Raw genomic sequence first — 20,054 nt, 5'->3', positions numbered from 1 at the left:
GCTACGGTACATCACCAATGTACAAAATGTCACAGCAACAAGACTCTCTGTGGGGAAATTCACCACAGCAGCTTCCTGTTATATGCAAACCAGGTCAACAACTAAAAATCTTCCTATGCACAGTTATCAGGGTGACTTCTTCCTAGAGTATCAGTTCAGTAGACAAAACTGTGTGAAGATTATCACTGTCTTCTGTCATATATAAGTCTTTACAGAGGAAGGAACCAGTTCTTTATTACCATCACAACCCACTGCTGTTGGGTTATCTATACTTATTAGAAGGAGCTCAGTGAACGCACAGAGCTGTAGCAGTCAGTGAGTGGTGCCTAAATAACCCCTCCCACTGATGAAGGGGCTTCCCATCAGTTGAATGGGAAAGGGAGTATTCTCCCTCCCCGCTGCATTTTGTCCAGATGATTAGCCGAGACTCCCAAGAGTATTTTGAAAGATGTGGCGGACTCTGGAGTAGAGAGGCGAATAAGAAAGTGACAATGAATGAATGGAATTTCAATAGTACAAAGCTGGATTTCTCCCACATATTATTAAAGTAATGGATATGAATGTTTCCTATTACTAAGAGGCAAAATACAAGTCTAAAAATAATGTCTATTTAAATAATAGTCTATTTAAAATATAGACTAAACATACACTGAAATGCTAATTACAAGATGAAGTTGCTGTAATATTGTTTTCAGAAACTGATGGCAACAGTAAAAGGTCGAGAAAAATAATTTCCATTTTCACAAAAGAAACTAACTTCATGCAAAAAAGTTATTGAAAAAGATAAGATGTATAGGAAATATTGCATTCCTCATCTATGGTACTTGGATTGTTTGAAGTGCTCATTATCAATATAATATTTTTTTTTAAAAAGAACTGGCTAGCTATCTCTGATCCTAAGCATGTTCTCGAAGTGGTCAAGTTTGTTGCTTTTCAATTTTATGGTTTTATGTTATATGTCACAACCAAAATGATTATAATGTTTGCTTTTGTATAAATTAAGTTAAACTTTCAGTTGTGGGAAGCATGCAAATTTTGAAAATCAAATCAAAATCAAAATATTGTTCAAGCTCTTGGGTCAACATTATAGCATGTAACCAGGACAGAAGGACAGAAGGAATCTATCTATTGCAGACTATTCAGCCTATTCTAAATCTCATATATATCACTGCCACCTCAGTAGACAGAAAGGGACAAGTGCAGGTTGATTGATCCCATACATGTGAAACTAGAAATGTTATATAAATGCATGCAGCCCTCCTACATGCTTCTATTCTGCCTCTATGAGTTGATCACATGAGGTTAAGGTTAAGGTAAAGTTAACATTAAGCTCAGCTAGGAAATGCACAGTTGTGGAATGATGGTCTTTCTTTTTTATACATTACAAAAATGCCCATCTTTTCACTATTGTGAAAAGGGGATTTCCCATACAACCTAAATCTGGCGAACCTAATATACCAAAAAGAGATGCACAGAATGTTTTGTGTTCAACGTACTACACTGTGGGCTACTGCTAAGTATTTCAACAACCTGTCCCATCGTTCTCAAGAAGATCCAAAGGCAGAAAGGGCTTTTAAGCAGGAAAATCACACCAGTTGCTGAATTTCATAGCTAGATAGATAAATAGATAATTTGTGTGTGGGGGGGTTCCCTTTCCTCCCCTCTCACAGCAGAATTGCCTTTCCCTACTGATTTTCCTACTGGAAAATTAGTTTATCATGAACTCTGGAGTTTGTGAAGTCTGTAGCTATCTTCCTGTGAGGTCTGTGAATCTCCCATACATGCAAGGCTGATACGCTGGAAGTCACAGATGCTTAATTCCAGGATACATGCAGGCCAGAAGCAGTAAGTCTCCATTTACCCAGCCGTAACATTACACTGCATGTCACATGGAAGCTATCAAAAGTGCCACAACCATGGTAAAGGTTATATTTTATAGTTAAGATAACAAAGAACCTCTCAGAACCTTAAAGATTAATCAATTCATTATGGCACAAGCTTTTTCAAAGATCAAAAGCTTCTGAAGTATCCCCAACCATAGCATTAAATACATTTTAGAGCATGTGGGTTGATTTCTATTTAGGTTAGATTTTACAAACAAAGAATATAATTCAACAACTATGTGCATGCCCAAAGAGTGAATATAGTCAGAATAAATAAACTAAGTTTGTGGCCAGGTGTTCTGTGAATAATCATATGATTGCCCAGCCTTATGATGAGGCAAGAGAAAGTACTCTGCTTTAGCACAACATTCCAGGCAAGGTCAGGGCTCTAACTCCTAATTCTAATTCTTCACAAGAAAAGAAGACTAGGTGCATTTATGTCTAAGAGACTGTGTGCCAAAGAATCACTTTATAAATGATTAGCTTTTCCTACACATGTGGGCAAATGTTAAAGGAAGTCCCACCAGAGCTGAAGCCTTGATTCTTTCATTTCAGTCTTGAATCTCTGGGAGGCTATTTGTCCATCCTGCTGCCCATGGGCATTGGCTGCAATAAAACTATCAAGGTCCTGATGATCTACTGCATTCGATCCACTGGAATAGCTTTTTGCCCACATGGGCTTCACCTCCTGCTTCCCCCGTCTTGATTTTTCCTGCCTGAGACTTTTTCCTGAAATCAAATGTCTTCATCTCCCCTTTTAACAAATAGAGGTGCTTTAAGAGACACAGAAAGCATTTTGAGCATGCTTTAGAGCATGTGTACTTTTTTTTAATCCTGTGGTCCTGAACCCATGAGCACCCATGATGAGCATGTACTGTATTTTTCCATGTATAAGACTACTTTTTCTTAAAAACATTTACCTAAAATTGGAGGTGCGTCTTATACACGGGAGGCCAAGAGGAGAACCACAGGCATGATCGGGGGGTGGGGGAGACTGGCGCGATCGTGTGTGCGTGCGGGGGGGCGGTGAGGTGCTGCGGGGGGGCGGCGAAGCGGTGTGCGCGGGTGGCAGCAGCTTGCCTGTTGGAGATCAGTAGGAAAAGTGGGGGGGGGCATTCTATACATGGGGGCATCTTATAGATGGAAAAATATGATAATACAATGCAATCACTTGCCAGATAATTTATAAATTCTAAGGGTGGCAAATATTGTTTATATTTTTGTATAACAAAATACTTTCAAAACTCTTATAGAAAGAAGGAGAAAGGACAAAATATTGATGAAAAACCATTAATTGTCCTACTCTTGCTGAACAAGACTGAGCTGTAAACGAGTGGCATTCAATTCTTTCTCCAGCTGTTGTATTTCATGGTTCCGAGTGCTGGTCAATTCCCTCAGCAATCTGTTTTTCTCAAGTGATTCCTACAGTGAAGTATAAAAATAGATTCTGAAGTGTATAAATGAAAGGTTGTCTCTTTTAAAAAGTTACGTTAATACATTTTAGAAATGTTTTGCTAAGTGCTGTAGATATCAAACTAGGTTTAAATAAAGCTGTTTTATTAAATCAGGAAGAAAGCCAGATTATGAATAAATTAACCTACAGGGCCTGTTCACACATCATGATAAGCCAGGCTGAAAATACGCCATGGTGGGCTGGTTAATTGCTTGCTAAGTCAAAGTGCTGCCAACAGGTGATCAGACATTCACCGGCTTGCTATGTTTGTTTCCCCTTTGTCCTTCTGCCTGCTTCCAGCTGGTATCTGAGGGGTCTTTGCAGCACTGCTTGTCTGTACTTGTGCTATCAGATTCTTCCCTCAGCACCTGATACATCTTTGCCTTGCAAAGCACCCATGTTGACAACTATTATATTTTTTATTATAATTTTTATTATTATTATTATTTCCATTTTTATGCTGCCATATGTATCTGGAGTAGAACATAAAAAGTATGTTGTATTAATCTTTGGCATAGACAGCAGGTACTTACCTTCCTTTTTAGGATGAAGTAGCTAACCATTTTATTTTCTTTTGCTCCTTAAAAATGTGTCTTTGGTTGTTCCTTGCAGCCAATGATGAGCAGTGTTCCCCTTCTCAGCGAAACTATATGGGTATGCATGGTTGACTTACCTTTGGTTAAGTAAATTGGTCCCAGTTTGGGATCATGGGAATTTGGGAGGAGGGGATTTAAATTTTCCCTCTCTTCTTTTCATGCAGAAAGCTCGCCCCAGAGAGGGGTTAAAAATTAAGATGTGTAGGAAGTGCTAGAAAGATGAAGAACATCACTGTATAACTATAGTCACTAAATCATATTCAGGTTATATAGAAAGAATGGCCGCCTTCCTTCAGGTCACTTGGTGAAGGTAAGAAAAACCTGTCTCCCAAGAGAAGAAAGCCAATGACTATTAAATGAAGTTCCAAGCTGGATAAGAATGGCACGATGAAGAGTAAGGGAGGCAGCATGAGCACATGCTGTGATCAGTCAGAATTTGGCAACTGGGATTACAAAAAGCCAACGGTGAGTTTGTCAGAGCTTTGGCCAGGCAACTTGGTAGCCCTTTCAACAAGCCATCAAGCCAGGTTTACATTCTGAGATAAGGAAAGTTGACAAACTACTGTGGTGTGGTGTGTGCTGCAAACCGGGTCTGAGCAGGTTTGCGCTATCAGCAGCTGAGAGCATGGCTTAAATGCCAGTGCGGTTAACAAGCCAGGCAGAATCCCTGGGCAATTCCTGGGTTCTAGGGTAGTATGCTAACCATGGTAGCAAACCACCTTTCCTAGGTTCACATGACACAATAGGTTATAGCGGCTCTCTGCCACAACTTGAATATTCACAATGGGACTGGCACACACCACAAGCCACTGTGGTTTATTTATTTATTTTTTCATTTATAAGCTGCCAAACAGATCAAATGAGCTCCCTAGGTGGTGTACAACAATAAAACACAGCCAAGCAATTAAAAATTTCATTAAAATAATAGATTAATAATAATACTAACATACTGAAACAGGCCAGATCAATTCCAAGAAACATGTCCAGGTGAGACAGACAGCCACACACAAAGCTACGTTAACAATTTAAACATTTAAAAGACCCTTTATTAAAATAAGTTGTTATAATTATTAAATTGGGTGAAGAGATAGGTTTTCTCTGTGGAGCCATAATGCAGGTCACCAATCATGCAAAGCAGCCCGAAAAGCTCTCCTCTCCAGTATACCTATCAAATCTGCTCTAGAACGTTCTCCAACTCCATGGAACAGATTTTGGGGAGCAGGGTCAGGTTGCAATAGGAAGGGGAAACCCATTCCACCAGTGGTTTCTGATCACCAGCTGACAGTCTGTGTTGGATACAACCCAATGTGTGGATATAGCATTGTTTTATGAAATAGCTTTATGATTCTGAATGTAACTGGAGGATCTTCTGCCTGAAACCTTAGCTTTCTATATGCAAGGAGTTTTTGATGTGGGATAAAGAAGCATTCACTTGCATGATCCTCCTTCAACATTTTGAATAATATAATCCTGGTCTACTACCATGTATTCTACCTGAATGTGTACATCAGCCAACATCCTTAAGAAAATTCACTTCTGATGTATTCCTTATGTCAAATCCATTCTCAAGTTATACTGCTACTTTCCCCATTTAAAAAAACTGAACAAAAATACAAAACAGCCACAGGTATCAATCAGGTCAGCCTTCCAGAAACCAGCAATGGGTAAGTTAGTCTCTAATCAATGAAAGCATGTATACAATTTGCTTGAAGAATTTTATTAGTGATGTTTAATAGATTAAGCAAACTAAATTAATGACTACCAACCTTTGTGGAAGGAACTATTATTTTGACATGTAAAATACATTGATAGGACATCTGCCTTAAACATGGAATTATTATAATTAATTTTTGTGCACCTTTACAACCTAATTCTCCATTTGAGGTCTAAATACCAGCTCAGCTCCTGACCCAATTGTCAAGAGGCAAAGGAAGAAAGAGACAACTGCAATATTTGAATCATTACTTCTCAAAACTTCAGTTTACATGTTATGCCAAGACTTTTTTAAAGTTTACTGTACCTGCAAGTGAGAAGAGCTTCCAGGAGTGGGGCTAGAAAAACAAGTCCCCAACCATGGCAAGAGACGAGATTTTATTATTTCCACACCTGCATACTGTCCACCTGGATCAACAGGTGAGAAAAAAGGAGAGAAGAAAATCTGCAAAACAGAACACTTTGAACAATTGGGTATGAGGTAATCACTCCTTAAATTATTATATGTACACACAATCTATACATGCAGAACATGCACAGCAAATCTTCCCTATATGTAGAGTAGAGCATAGAAAATCTTACCTTCTCGACAAGCTTGATTGAAGATGGTGAAGAGTTGCCCTTGAATTATGGCATTCAGTTCCATGACTTCACAGCATCGGGTCAAATTCTGATCACATGAATTAACCTGCAAATCAGGAAAACATTGCTAACACTGATTCTGCATATGTGGTATCATCATAGTTATTTTTCCTCAACAGAACCAGGTTAAACTAAAGATGGCTATGGGACTAACAAGAGAACAACATTCTCTGCTAATCAGTAAAGCAAAGACCAAACAAAATCAAGGAAGGTGAAACTCCCCAACAGACAATAATGAGCCTATATGTTAGGAGCAATAAGAACTATGCAATTTCATCTAATGCAGATACAGTGGTGCCTCGTATGTCAAACTTAATTCGTTTCAGAAGGCTGTTTGAACTCTGAATCATTCCAAGTCCGAATCAATTTTCTCCATTAGAAATAATGAAAAGTGAATTTGTTCCCAGACCCTAAACAATACCATTTTGATAAATTAAACAGCAAATACCATGAAACGAATTAAGTTCGAAGTATGAGGCACCACTGTTAGAATTTATATTAATAATGTTACATTAGTGCATTTACTGTACCTTACTGAGGAGTGGTTATATGCATATAACCAAAAAATAAAGTGAAAAAAGCACTGAAAACACATGAGCATTGCGCAAGAGATGTTTCACAGCGAGAGACAACTTGGGCACACAACAGATGACATTTATACTGCAACTGCATTTTTTTCACTTTGTGTGCAGTTCGAACATAGAAGCATTGTCCAAACCTTGGAGCAATTTTATCTCAACTTTAATGTTTGAACTCTGGATCATTCAAAGTTAGAGTCGTTCAAAGTAAGAGGCACCACTGTATATCTCAAGCCCAAAATCCATTACTGGGGTCCTGGTGGTTTCCCCACTTGTGTTTCCGTGTCCTACCTCATAAGGTTGAAATGCTCTCTTAAGAGTTTGTTACTCGCAATAAAAGCTTGAAATTTAAAATATAGCAGGGTTTTGTTTGCTTGCTTTTTTCCCTTTGAAATCAGCTGTCAGAGGCATCCAACAGAAACTTTGAAAGGAAGTCTAATTTCAGTTCTGTCCATAGTGATCCAAGGAAGGGTTGTACATCAGTCTGGAAATATCAGCTCTAAGTACAGAATTGTGTACCTAAGAAGAACTCAAAAGGAGCAGGATGCGGCTCAGTGGTGGAACATACACTTTGCATGCAGAAGGTCCCAGCATCTCCAAGTAAGGCTTAGAAAGAATCCTGCGGAGTCCTGGATGAACTGCTGCCGGTTAGTGATAAAAGAGGCAGTATAAGACCTCTATTTTTAAGCAATATAGTACAAGCCTTCAGTAGCTGCAATGTGAACTGTACCACCATATTATGGTGTAGAAGGATACACACTGTCACTAAGCGACACTGATCTTTAGCAGACACTCTTATTTCAGGCTAACATTTATTTTCCAATTAATATAAACTTATGTTTACTTTCTCTCATTGTTCTGAGGAATATATGTAATACAATGCAAGAAGTGCTATTGTCAAGCATATATTTGTGCTTAGATCAAATCAGGTGGAATGTTTTACATTTATAGATAGCTTTTTCTTCCAGAGCTTGCTTTTTGGATTCTCATGCAAGAAACTACTCAGGCCAAATGTCATCCCTACAGTCTACTGAAACACAACCAGTGGGCTGAATGCTAGACTTCATTCACACATGCATGCTCTTCACTTCAGAAACATGACATCAGTTGATGACTTGCATGTGTGAATGAGCCATCATAGGAATAGCACCACTGATAGAATTCCATTGTATTGTTTCCCAACAATGCTTTCTAATTGAATTGATCCACACATTCAGCTGTCCATCATCAAACGTTAAGAAATGGTGCTGATGCATGTGTGAACCAACCTCTGAATTCTATCAGATCTAGTTCATATAGGATCATATTTAAAGAACCCTGTAAATGACAGAAGGATGACATGTAAGTTCATGCATCCAAAAGCTCTCCCTGTCCTGTGGATACAATGTGAACACAATAAACTGGAAATGTTCTCAAGTGTTTATTATTGTATCTGATATTTTCTTCTACATTCATTGACCATGTGCATATATTGTATGATTTTAGTCTGTATGTTGCTTTGAAAGGGCTTAAATAATTTTAAATGCTTTTCTTAAACAAATGATTCCGTTTCATGGTGAAAACTTGCAAAGGCATTAGAAGAGTACTAGTGCCCCATAGTAGTCTGATGTCAGTCAGAAGGGGCTGTTACAATCAGATTGTCACTGGTGAGGGGGAAATGCCCCGCTTTCTGAAATCAGGAGACAGGTCAAGTTATAAGTGTAACTCAGGGGGGCTGTGTTCAACAACTACCATCTAGTTCCATTCAGGGGGAAACAGTTCATCTCAGTCATGAAGCTCACTGGGTAATCTTGCTCAGTTGCTATTTTCCACTGAATCTACCTCTCAGGGTTGTTGACATTACTACAATACACTGCTTTGGGCCAGAAAACAATGGAAGGAATTCAGGGTGCAATCCTATCCAAACTTAGGCAGAAGAATCAGGGTGTAACCCTATGTAAATTTAGAGAGAGAAAAGGCCTACTCACAGTCTCTCTCTCCTTTCTCTAAATTTGCATGAGATTGTGCTTTAAAAGAATGGGTTATATACAATGTTAGTTTAAACTTAAATTGCACTAATTTTAATGAGTCTCCTTCAATAGGACTAAAATTGGATACAACGCCAATGAGTTAAAGAACAGCATTCTACACAGTGTAAATGGAGCTGAATATTAAAAGAAAACATGTTTTGGTTACTTTATTCCCTAATCTAATCCGACAGGTAGAAGATTGATGCATTTGAAACATGCTATTGGAGGACAGCTTTGCAAATACCCTGAATTTGCAAAGGGGGGTCTACAGCAAATCAAGCCTTGCCCTATTGGACAGTATAAAAATGTAATAAATAAAATAAAAATGAACTTTCCCAGGAAGCAAAAATGACAAAACTGAGACTGTCACACTTTGGACACATCATGAGAAGGGAAGACCAAATATGAGATGGACTGAGTTCACAAGATCAGGATTTGGGCTTTACAGGATCTCCATAAATCAGAGACTTGAGGTCACATAACAGCAATAATCTAATCAGAAGACAGCGACTGAGAGAGAGACTTTGGTACCCTCGTAAAACACTGCTTTTCTAGCTGAGGAATTCTGGGAGTTGTGGAACTTTTTTCTGTCTGAACAGGCATAGGTTTGCACCCTTAATAAGCTGCCACAAGAGTATCGCGACGTTCTGTAACCGTGGCAACTACAACAGTGTCTGCCTAGCGCTGGAAACCAGCGTCCTTAGCTACTGTTTTCCCGGGAAATCTCAGAAGATCACTAGTATCCCTGTTCTTTTGCCTCTCCCGCCATAAACTTCCGCTCTCCGCGTAACTAGTTAAATCTACCGTTCTGAATTTGAGAGTGGCGCTCCTTCCCCTTCTTCCCATTCAGCAAAAAATTATTTTCTGAAATCTCTTGCGCTTACAGTCGCTTTGGAAACGCAACGTAACAGTCAGGCGGCCTGGTATTTCCACCCGATTTTAAAACGAAGGGAAAGTGGATTAATTCTTGTTTAGCCGCATCAAGGTTAGATCCAGAGGACTATTCACAAAGGGAAAACCGCAACGCGTGCGCCGCCTTCCCACGCTTCACGAGACGGCCTTCCACGGGTAATCCTGATTTATAAATCACGCTTTAGCACACTCACGTGGTAGTCTTTATACCAAGTCTCCAACTTGTCCTGTAAAATCCTGCAGGTCTCGTTGCTGATTAATCTTCTCAGGCTATCAGCCATAGTTCCCAAACTACGACGAGACGGGGTGAATGGAGAATCTCAGCTTTGAGGCGAGGTTGCTTCTCTTCCAACGAAAGAATCAGCATCGATCTTTTTCTTCCCCGCGTTTTGTTTCTGCCACCCCAGGGTACCAAACCTCGGGGAAAGATGTACGGGGAAGTAACCTCAAATACTGGCAGCCTTGAACTAGGCTTAGCCTCCCCGCGCACTCACAAACCCTCCTCTATGATTGGATTGCTTTATACTCGGCGATTGTTAAACAAACTGACGTTTGCTTTGCTTGGATGCCAAGGACGCCACGGCTGCGTGAAGAGGGCTCTTTGGTTGTAGCAACGTCGAGAATAGCACCTCCCTTGGCCTTGCCCTGCCCTTGCATTCCTCCTCCTGCTCGCTAAACTTAGGGACCCGGGAGAGGAGCACTGGGCTGCAATGGGGGAATCGAGAGTGGGAGGCGGCGTCCCTCTCGGTTAACAAAATGACACTTGGAAAGACTTTCAGCGTGGGAGCTTGCTTAGGAATCGCTCGATTCCTCACATGGTCGCCCCTCGGATGCCGCCGCCTCCTCCTCTACCCGCAGTGACTCTTGGCTATTTCTTGTTACGGTTTTCAAGCTTGAGACGCCGCGAGCCAACAAAACGGCCTTTATTACGCACCGGGGATGCAGCTTTTTGGGAGAATTGCTGGGGATTTGCGTATTGCACACTTAAAAGGGCGCGATTAGCGCAAGCATGGGTACCAGGTTGCATACCCCTGAACCGTCTTCTAAATCTTGGCCTCCTCAAAAGTAGGTAGGTCTGATGATATTGGCCAAATATCTGTGACAACAGTTTATTCACCCTTCATATTTGGCGTGGCTCCTAGTTCCCCTAACCCTCCCCCACCTTAGGGGGGCATTTATCTCCCTATTAGCCATGAGCTTCTGCAAATGCTAATCAACATCGAACAAAGAGCGCTGAGAAAGCATTCAGGATAATAGGGGAAACCGTGTAAAAAATGTGAGCGAAATACTATCCTGAAAACGGCGAAACTGCATAACACACCCCTTTCAGCTATACTTTCTCGCGCGTTATTCGTTTAGTATTTGCAAACAAGAACCGTTTTAAAATATGCTTTCTAAATGGACTCCCCTCCTTTTTCTCTCTTCTTTATGTCTACACTGCTTCGATCGCGACCAAACAGGCAGCTCTGACGGTGACCACCGAGAATGGGGACTTGGCTTCCCTCCCCTCCTCTCCATCATGCTAGTACCTAAGGAATGGGCATGACGGGTGGGGAGCGAAGGAGGAGGATCCCGTACCAGCTCTTTTTTCTCCCTGAGAGACTCGCTGCACAGACTCGCTCGCCCTTCTGGGTAGGGAGGGGAAGAACCCGAAGATGGCGGTGACCGCGGCGGCAGCGACTGCCTCGGAACAGGTCGGAAGCTGTTCGGGCCCGCAGTTTTACGCGCAACACGGGGGGGGGGGAGGAAGGCGAGGGCGGCGTGGGGCAGTCTGTTGGGTTCCCATTTCCGTGCGGGGAGGTGCAGGCTCTGTCGGCGCGTCTGCGGCGCCTCGACTTCTGCAACAAGGAGGCTGGGCAGAAGGGCCGAGACACTGGAGGCGCCCAGCAGAGAGCTATTCACGCGCGCTGGCGAAAGGCGCCTTTCTCCGGGCTGGGGACGAGTCCTTCCCGCTGTTAATCCGCCCTTTCCCCCGCTGGCGGCGCCTTTGTTTTCGAGGCGTTTCTCGCGCGTGGCCGCCCGCGCGCACCCTATTTCTGTGGATTTCTTGCCTGCTGCAATTTAGTGACCAGCCCCTGTCGCTTATAAGCCGCCTAATCAGCTGGCTTCTTGGCTTGTGTCCCGTGTGCCGCACCCGGGGAGTGTACTGGGACCTCCCCGCAAGGCGCAGGATTGCAGTCCTCGTGCCTGAAAATCCAAAATAGCAATGCCACACCCAGAAATACAGAAATATACTGCGGGCACTATGGCGCTGTAGCGCCTGCGCGCGGAGGGTCTTCAGAAAAGTACTCGGCGGAGGGCGCCTTCCTGCCGGCCCCCATCAGCCCGTGGCCTTCGCCCAAGCCCTTGGCAAGAGAATCAGGCAGAAATGCGAAAAGTCGGGCGTGAGGTCGTATCATACCGATATGGAGACGGCAGAGGTTGCGGCGGGGCGGGGGACCCGAGCACGCTGTACGTCGTTACACTACAACACCTATCACCCTCGATCAGCAGCCCCGCTGGCTGGAACTAGTGAAAGCTGAAGCCCTAGACTCACGAGTTATATTTCTGATATATGGGGGTTTAAGGGTAGTGTGGGAAGAAGGGAAGCATAAGCACTGACTTGCATGTGATCCTTTTGCAGACTCCTGTAAAACGTGATGCTCAATGCAACTGGTTATCCTTGTGTTTTCATGGTCCTCAGAGGACTAAACTTGAAAAAGCAAAGAAAATGCAACTGCATTCATAGTTGAGTCAGCCAAGCATTTTAAAGTTTAAGGAGCAGTTTAGTGTTTGTTGGTTCGGCTCATCCCTTTAATGTGGCTTTTCCTCCCAAAGTATTGACAGGCACTGTATAATTAGGCCAGGGAGGGAATTTTTAACTCTCCAGAAACCATCAGTCCCACTTAGCATGGTCAATGATTGATATAGCCCAACAGCCGGAGGGCTACAATCTCACCACCACTGAATTAGGCTCTCACCTCTTTTCACCTTATATTTGCTTGAATGCTTTCCCCTGAATGTCCCTTATGTACACTACAGACATTATTAGTTGGTAAGAGAGATGCTTGCTGTTCTAATCATGTGGTATGCTCTGTGTGAATATACATAGTTAGGGTGCAAGGATATATAAACAAATTCCTACAACTCTCAGCATTCCCCAGCCAGCATGAAAGTTGTAGGAATTTTTTTCCCTGTCTGAACTTGCATAGGATTCCTTCTCTAATATATTATGTTAAAAACAGTTGCTAAAGTGGAATTACATGAATGCCAGGCCAATGCCCTACATAGTCCTGCACATCTGGGGTGTAGATCCTGTCCTATAGTGTGCGTATACAACAAAACAAAGGTAGACACCTGCTTTTTCATACATGGAAATAAGAGGGAAATTATACTTGTGGAATCTTCCTCCACTGTAGCCCCTTTTCCCCAGAAAGCAAGTGCTTTTGCAACAGATTCTCTTATTTCAGGTAGACATATTTTAATAACTTTACAAATACATGCTTTTTCTCTTCTACTTGGGTTTCCAATAGTATTTACTGTGACAATAATCATGTGCTAGAAATGAAAAATCATATTTTGTTGTAATATATTAACTTATACTTTCGGTGAATTTTTTAGCAAAGCTCTAACGGTCCTGTGAAGAAATCAATGCGTGAGAAGGCTGTAGAGCGGAGGAATATTAACAAAGAGCACAACAGCAACTTCAAGGCTGGGTATATTCCAATTGATGAAGATCGTCTGCACAAAACTGGTTTGCGAGGCAGGAAAGGCAATTTGGCTATTTGTGTGATTGTTCTCCTTTTTATTTTGGCTGTCATCAATTTGATTGTAAGTATGACAAGATACAGAAGGCATTTGATTGTGCTGAAATTGTTACTATATAGTAGGCAGAAATTGAAAATATTTTTCTAATAAGCATGCCTCTGATGACAGTAAACCAGATTATTAAGGAAACATAAACATTCCTTAAAATAAATATGCTGAAAAGCTGTGATAGATCACATAAATAACCCACAGTAGGAAATACATTTTACAGTGCATCTTAGTAGCTTAGTCATCTGTTCAAAGTTAAGATGGTCTTGCTAAAGGTAAGAATATTTACGCTCTGTAAAATATTCATATTTGTGGGGCAGAATCCAACAGGGCATTTATTCTGATTCTCTTGTACCTTCTGTTGTACACGTAGTATGTCCTGCCAATTTGTTGCACTAGTGGGACTCAACTCTTGTGCAACAAAGATTTAGTTATTCGCAGAGTGAGCCCTGAAATGAGGAGAAACGCTCATTTCTCAGCTGAACTCCCTTGTGATCTGAACTTCCTTGTGAGCGCTTCACCTACCCTGTTTTCCCCTCTCTGGTTGCCTTGAAAGTGCTAAAATTTGATGGATGGGAATTCATGGGGTATAAGAAAACTGGCAAGAGTTGTCAACCCATTAGATTTTGCCCAAATAATTTTATCCTTCTATTTTCACCTCTTAAACTAGACAGTGGACAATCTGTGGTCCTCACTTGCATCCCATGTGGTCCCCAGCACCTCTGGCAGACTTTGTGTCCCCACTCAAGCAAGGAAGCTTTTGAAAGTGTGGTTGACGCTGGATCCACACTTCAGAAGACATCTAGGTTTCTGAAAGAATAGATGTGTCTGTGACAGTGAAAGGAACAGGAAACAGTATGTGGTAGTCATGAGCTTGAGCCAGGGAAGGTACTTCTTCCTCTACCCACTGTTGGCATACAGACTCTTCAAATCGCCTTGAAGGCAGGGAGTAGGAGTGTGTGGTCCTACAGGTATTGTCAGCCCTAGTCAGCACAGCCAATGGTAATGTATGATTGGAATTGCAATCCAGCAACATCTGAAGGGTCAACCATTCACCATCTTTTTCCTCCAAGAAAATTCAGCCCTTGAAAAGGCTTGTCCTCTCTTGCCTTAAATTGATTGTTAATCATTTTTGTCACAACAGGCATTTAGTTATAGAGAAACAGGATGGTTTGAAATAATTAAAGTGTTGTTTCTAAGTATTTACAGTGGGTGTCTCTCACTATTGACTGTTGTTCATGTGACTTTTAAACCAAAACATCTGGAGGGCCAAATATTGTGCATTGCTGATTTATAGCCTAATTTTATACATGTGTAATTCAAAATAAATTCCAATTGTTTCAGTGAGGAGCCTTAAATTTGCAAATTTTGTTTCATACCCATGGGAATGCTTCTTAAGAGTCATTCAGTCTTTATGTGAGGGCTGCATATTTCATGACTCAGCCAGCTGAACAGGTGCTTGATAACCTGCATTGTTTTGTTTGTTTGCTTGTTTTGCAGCTCCAAGCTGGTCTGAAAAACAGGAAGTTTTCTGAAACTTTACGGCAGCCTTCCCTAACCTTGTGCTCTCCAGATGTGCTGAAATGCAGCTTCTAGAATCCCTAATTGCAGTCCAGTACATCTGGAGAACACCAGATTTGGGAAGGTTACTCTAGGAGACTGTCCTAACTAGCAGGGGGCATTCAGGTTGATTGTGTGAGCCAAATATAAGAGTGCTTTTCTTAAAGTGTTTTAGTTCAAGTATGAATTCAATTTGCGAATGGCATTAACATTTCAGAATGATGAAACTGTATTTGATTTACTTTTTTAGATCACGTTTATCATCTGGGCTGTGATCCGTATTGGGCCCAATGGATGCGACAGCATGGAATTTCATGATAGTGGCTTATTGCGATTTAAACAAGACTCGGATATGGGCATTATTCATCCACTGTATAAGAGCACAGTGGGAGGTCGGCGTAATGAGGATTTGGTGATTGTTGGAGAAAACCAACCAGTAAGTATGCACTCCCTCATGTGTTTTATTCATCATCTTGGATTCTGCTGCATATAACCTTATTGGGTGAAGTTTTCTGGGAGCTTGCCAAGGCCTTCTCAGTGCTGGCACATGCATCATAGGATGCCCTGCTGAAGGAGGATCACCTAATTCCAACAGGGTATACATGCAAATATTAGTGAAAACCTGGTGTGTGTTGGTCTCTGCAATTGTTTGAAGCTGTTTTGTGGATTGTGTTTTGTTTTTGTGTTACTGGATACTACTATTTTCCTGGCTGTTAGAAAACTTTTTATTATGCAGCTGGTTTATTGTAAGTTATCTTGTGTTTACTTAACAAGAAAATTAGGGTATACAATTGCTAAATATATAAAAGTAGAAAATCAGCTGCTTGCTGATGTGAAACAGCTCTACCAACCAGACACCTCAATAGTAGTAAATTGCCTTTATTACATTAAACACATCATATCTATTTTGTTTCTGAAGATTGTGTTTCAGCAAGGGGAAACAAGACTCAGCGTTGAAAAGAATAAAACTTCAATTACCAGTGATATTGGTATGGAATTTGTTGACCCGCGGACTCAGAACACTTTGTTCAGCACTGACTATAATACTCACGAATTTCACTTGCCAAGTGGAGTAAAAATTTTGAATGTACTAAAAGCATCTACTGAGAGGGTATGAACTATCTATGAACTTTAATTTCCACCTCCAAATTCTATAACATATGGCATAGCTTTACACTCATCATTCTGCTTTTGGCTAGGCTCATTGTAAATTCTGTTTGTAGCTAGGATCCTAAATTTGAAGAATCCTATGACTAACAAATCCCTGCATTTGTTCACACTCTGCACACAGAATAGCAGCCTAAAATGTATTTGCATACTGTAACCATGCCAGCATGGCAGTTAGCCACTACATAGATCCCTGGGAATGACACTTTTATTTACTTACAGAGCAATCCTCTGGCCCCTGGGTGAGCATCCCTGTACCTGGTTGGTTCAGGAAGCCCCTTCTGAGGTCAGAGACAGTGCTGTCCCCTTGGAGCCTTCACAGGGAGAGGACTGCACTGTTTCTCCAAGGCTATAATATTGGCCAAGTAAGAGAAAATGGGCATTCCAGTAGGCTGGGAGGTGAGTTATCTTGGCCTCTTCCAACCTCCCAGCTTTCTCCTCTGATGCACTATCATCCAACAAGATGAAAGACCTAGCTAGCAAATATATAGAAGATTCGGTGAATGGGGAGGCAAAAAAAGTTTATAGAGCTTTGGAAGAAGCAGAAGAGGTGATGTTTATCACTGCCATTTCCTGCTCTGCATTTTCTAGTAACACTGTTTTGGAGGGTGATGGGAGGAGGCTAGAGAAGTTTGTATCCTGGGCTCTTCAGTCTCCTCTCCTTCCTCCAAACAGCCCTCCTTCTATGCCTCTCCAAGGTTGCTTTCCCAATGTTACTTCTATAGTTAATAAATTCAGACATTGTCTGACACTGAAGTTGGAAATGTGAACTATTTCCCTAAGACAAGGTCTCAGACCATAGCTTTATCCCTTTAGGTTTTTGCTTTTTTAGTAACGAATCCCATTTTAGTAAATACATTTTTCAACCATGATCTTTCTTTTCAGATTACCAGCAACGCTACCAGCGATCTAAATATAAAGGTTGATGGGCGCGCTATTGTCCGGGGAAATGAAGGTGTTTTCATCATGGGCAAAACCATTGAGTTTCTTATGGGAGGCAACATGGAATTAAAAGCAGTGAGTAATGCCTGGATTTTCAGTTATTTGTAGGTCTGCAACATGACTAAACAAATGTCAGTCAATTAATCAGAAATTAGGTTATTAATGTACTAATGTATGAATTTAGTTAATATACTAATCCATGATTTTATTTTGCATATTTACATTTTGCCTTTGTGAATCTCAGATTAGCTTTGGCATCTCTGCTTACACATGAACACCTTCCAGTTTAAACTCTGTATTTCTATTTTGCAGTTAAACATGACTATTAAATGTACATACATATACGTGTACTTATATTCAAACAAAAAAAATTATTGGAACATTCATGTTTCAAAGCTAAAACAGAAGAACTTGTTTTCCTGGAAATATAAAAGAAGAAATGTTCTTTTTAAAGGTTGATATCATGTTTTCAACAGTGGCCAGCTTTATTAGTAGTATTATTAATTGGATCTGAGAGCTGCTCATTAGCATCACACTGGGTAGCTATTACAATAAAATAGCAATATTGAGTAAAATGATAAAATTATATCACAAATAAAACAAGATAAAATCAAAATAAATAGTCAGGTGCTCAGGGGTCACATTAATTAAATGAAACTCTTCCCACTTTATTAACATAACTGCATGCTTTGATCATCAAAGAGTTATAGAGAGTTGCCTAAAAATGGTTGATCAGATGCAGTACATATTAATTAATACACTCCTGAGCATCTCCTCAAGTATTCATTGTACGAAGGTATGATCCAAACATTTTCCAAATGAATAATTTGAAATAATAAAAGAGGAATTTGTTGATGCTATAACACCAAGACTGTAAAACTCAGACACCTGAAACTTGGCATGCATACATGCAAAGAGGACCCTACAGTATGCATCTAAGGGTTGTTTTGTTTTTAGTTATATTACTTTTACTCTAAATGTGGCCATGTTTGAAATCTGCAGTACTAACTGCAGCCACCAACTTCAGAACCCCCAAACATTGCAATGTTTTGCAGTCATTACTTTGAAGCCAAGAGTGCTTTGAGCCCCAGAGATGTTGCTTCCCCAGCTGCTTTGGGGAAGCCCACTCTTTAGGGCGATGGAGCAGACGGACACTTCCCTTGGGAGACTACAGGAATGCACTCTGTCTGGAAATTAAGGGCCACACCATCTCATCCAAAGCCAGGTCCATCTGCTAGTGGTAAAAAAGCAATGAGGAGAGGGTGTGTAATAAGCTTCACCTTGCATGGCTTTTCAATCTATCACCAGTCTATATTTTCACTGCCCTTAAGTGAGGTGCAACTATACCAACCCCCATTCAAAAAACAGATGCTCTCTTTAAATGGGGGAGAGTGTTCCACTCATGTCTGGCAACTATTTTTTGGATAAAGAGCCTTGCAGAGTGAAGAATGGTACAGCATCAGTCATGGTGCAAGTCCTCCAAAAAGAGCGATGGGAGTGGGGTGGGCATGGGTAATTGTCCTGATTAATTAAGGACATATTCTTGCTGAAGAAAAATCATATGAATAGACTAATTGGATTAATGATTCTTGCAGCTATTCATTTATTTTAAAATCTTTATATCCCAACTTTCCACAGTGTTAGGCAGCTCAGAATGATTTGTTCTTTAAAACTGACAGAAACACAAATCCTATAAAGGTTCTAACTGTATCCAAAACCTCATTAAATCTCAGTGGCCCAAAGTCCTTTAGTACAGGAACTTTTAGTACAGCTTGAAAAATGAATAACAGAAAGAACCATTCTGAGTGTCATCAGCATGTAATGTTTAGGGACCACCCAGAGAGGTTTGGCTCTTCAGTGGTACAGAAACAAAACAGATATAATGAAATTTAATCAGGGCAGCTTTGGAGAGCCTTGGGACAAATGAAGGTCCATTCATCTCCCACAAATGACCTCTTTACACAGAGTATTTTTGCAGTTTGGCTAAATGAAAATGTAACACTGTTACAGTATGTTCACAGTAATAATCAGTATTGGTGACTTGTATTGAAGTCAAGCCTCACTTTAGTACAGAACTGCAGTGCAAGTAACAGAGTGCAGGGAGAAAAAGAATGGGACAACTCCTCTTCCTTACCTATCCTTACCTATCCTAAAAGCTCAAGAAGTGGACCACCAAGAGAAACAGGTGAGGAAGGTGACATGCCAGCATCATAGGAGGGTTAAGAGAGACACAGATAGATCCGATTGCAAGTCCAATTAATTGAAGCATTAGTACTAATGAACAAAGCTTTCTAGTCCTTGTCACTTCTTTGTGTATTCAAGTAATAAGTTGCTCCAGCCTTTAAACTTAGAAAAAAAATGCCATAAAAATTCACATGCACCTATGTCTTTCAAATAATGCATATTTTAACATATTTTCATACTTTTTATTGGAGCTATGTTGGAATATTCAAGAAGTGGGAAACTAGTTGGCATCTGAATTCTGTAGATTTTTCCAGTTTGTATCAGAGCTGACAAAGATCAAATTCCCCATCATTAGTTTTAACAAGCAGAGATCATTATGCAATGGTATAATATCTGAGTAGCCTTCATAGTCAATAAAAGAGTAGGAAAAGCAGTACTGGGATACAGTCTCCAAAATGACAGAATGATCTCAGTTCGAATCCAAGGAAAACCATTCAAAATCACAGTAGTCCAAGTCTATGCCCCAACCACTGGTGCTGAAGAAGCTGAAGTTGACCAGTTCTAAGAAGGCCCACAACACCTTCTAGACTTAACACCAAAAAATGATGTCCTTATCATCA

At 40.8% G+C, this 20,054-nt stretch overlaps 2 protein-coding genes across 3 annotated transcripts in view; one reads left to right on the top strand and one right to left on the bottom strand.

The window, feature by feature from the left end:
- The window catches only part of SPATA18 (spermatogenesis associated 18), a 29,458-nt gene extending 19,367 nt beyond the window's left edge, over window positions 1–10,091 (bottom strand). For both annotated transcript variants that reach the window (XM_044418397.1, XM_044418396.1), the window contains exons 1-4: window positions 9,981–10,091; window positions 6,228–6,333; window positions 5,953–6,053; window positions 3,187–3,305 (exon numbers count right to left, since the gene is read on the bottom strand). In XM_044418397.1, coding sequence (XP_044274332.1) covers window positions 3,187–3,305; window positions 5,953–6,053; window positions 6,228–6,333; window positions 9,981–10,067 — 413 coding nt within the window. In that variant the 5' untranslated portion in view covers window positions 10,068–10,091. The remainder of the gene's footprint in view (window positions 1–3,186; window positions 3,306–5,952; window positions 6,054–6,227; window positions 6,334–9,980) is intronic.
- Window positions 10,092–11,342: 1,251 nt separating this feature from the next.
- The window catches only part of SGCB (sarcoglycan beta), a 14,658-nt gene continuing 5,946 nt past the window's right edge, over window positions 11,343–20,054 (top strand). Inside the window, exons 1-5 of the mRNA XM_044417914.1 lie at window positions 11,343–11,480; window positions 13,387–13,596; window positions 15,392–15,577; window positions 16,061–16,252; window positions 17,194–17,325. Of these exons, the coding sequence (XP_044273849.1) occupies window positions 11,442–11,480; window positions 13,387–13,596; window positions 15,392–15,577; window positions 16,061–16,252; window positions 17,194–17,325 (759 nt within the window). The 5' untranslated portion in view covers window positions 11,343–11,441. The remainder of the gene's footprint in view (window positions 11,481–13,386; window positions 13,597–15,391; window positions 15,578–16,060; window positions 16,253–17,193; window positions 17,326–20,054) is intronic.

This window comes from Varanus komodoensis, unplaced genomic scaffold (genome assembly GCF_004798865.1).
Source record: "Varanus komodoensis strain SLA01 unplaced genomic scaffold, ASM479886v1 scaffold9, whole genome shotgun sequence".
NCBI lineage: Eukaryota > Metazoa > Chordata > Lepidosauria > Squamata > Varanidae > Varanus > Varanus komodoensis.
Note: the sequence above shows the minus strand (reverse complement) of the source record. Positions and strands in the feature narration are given on the sequence as shown.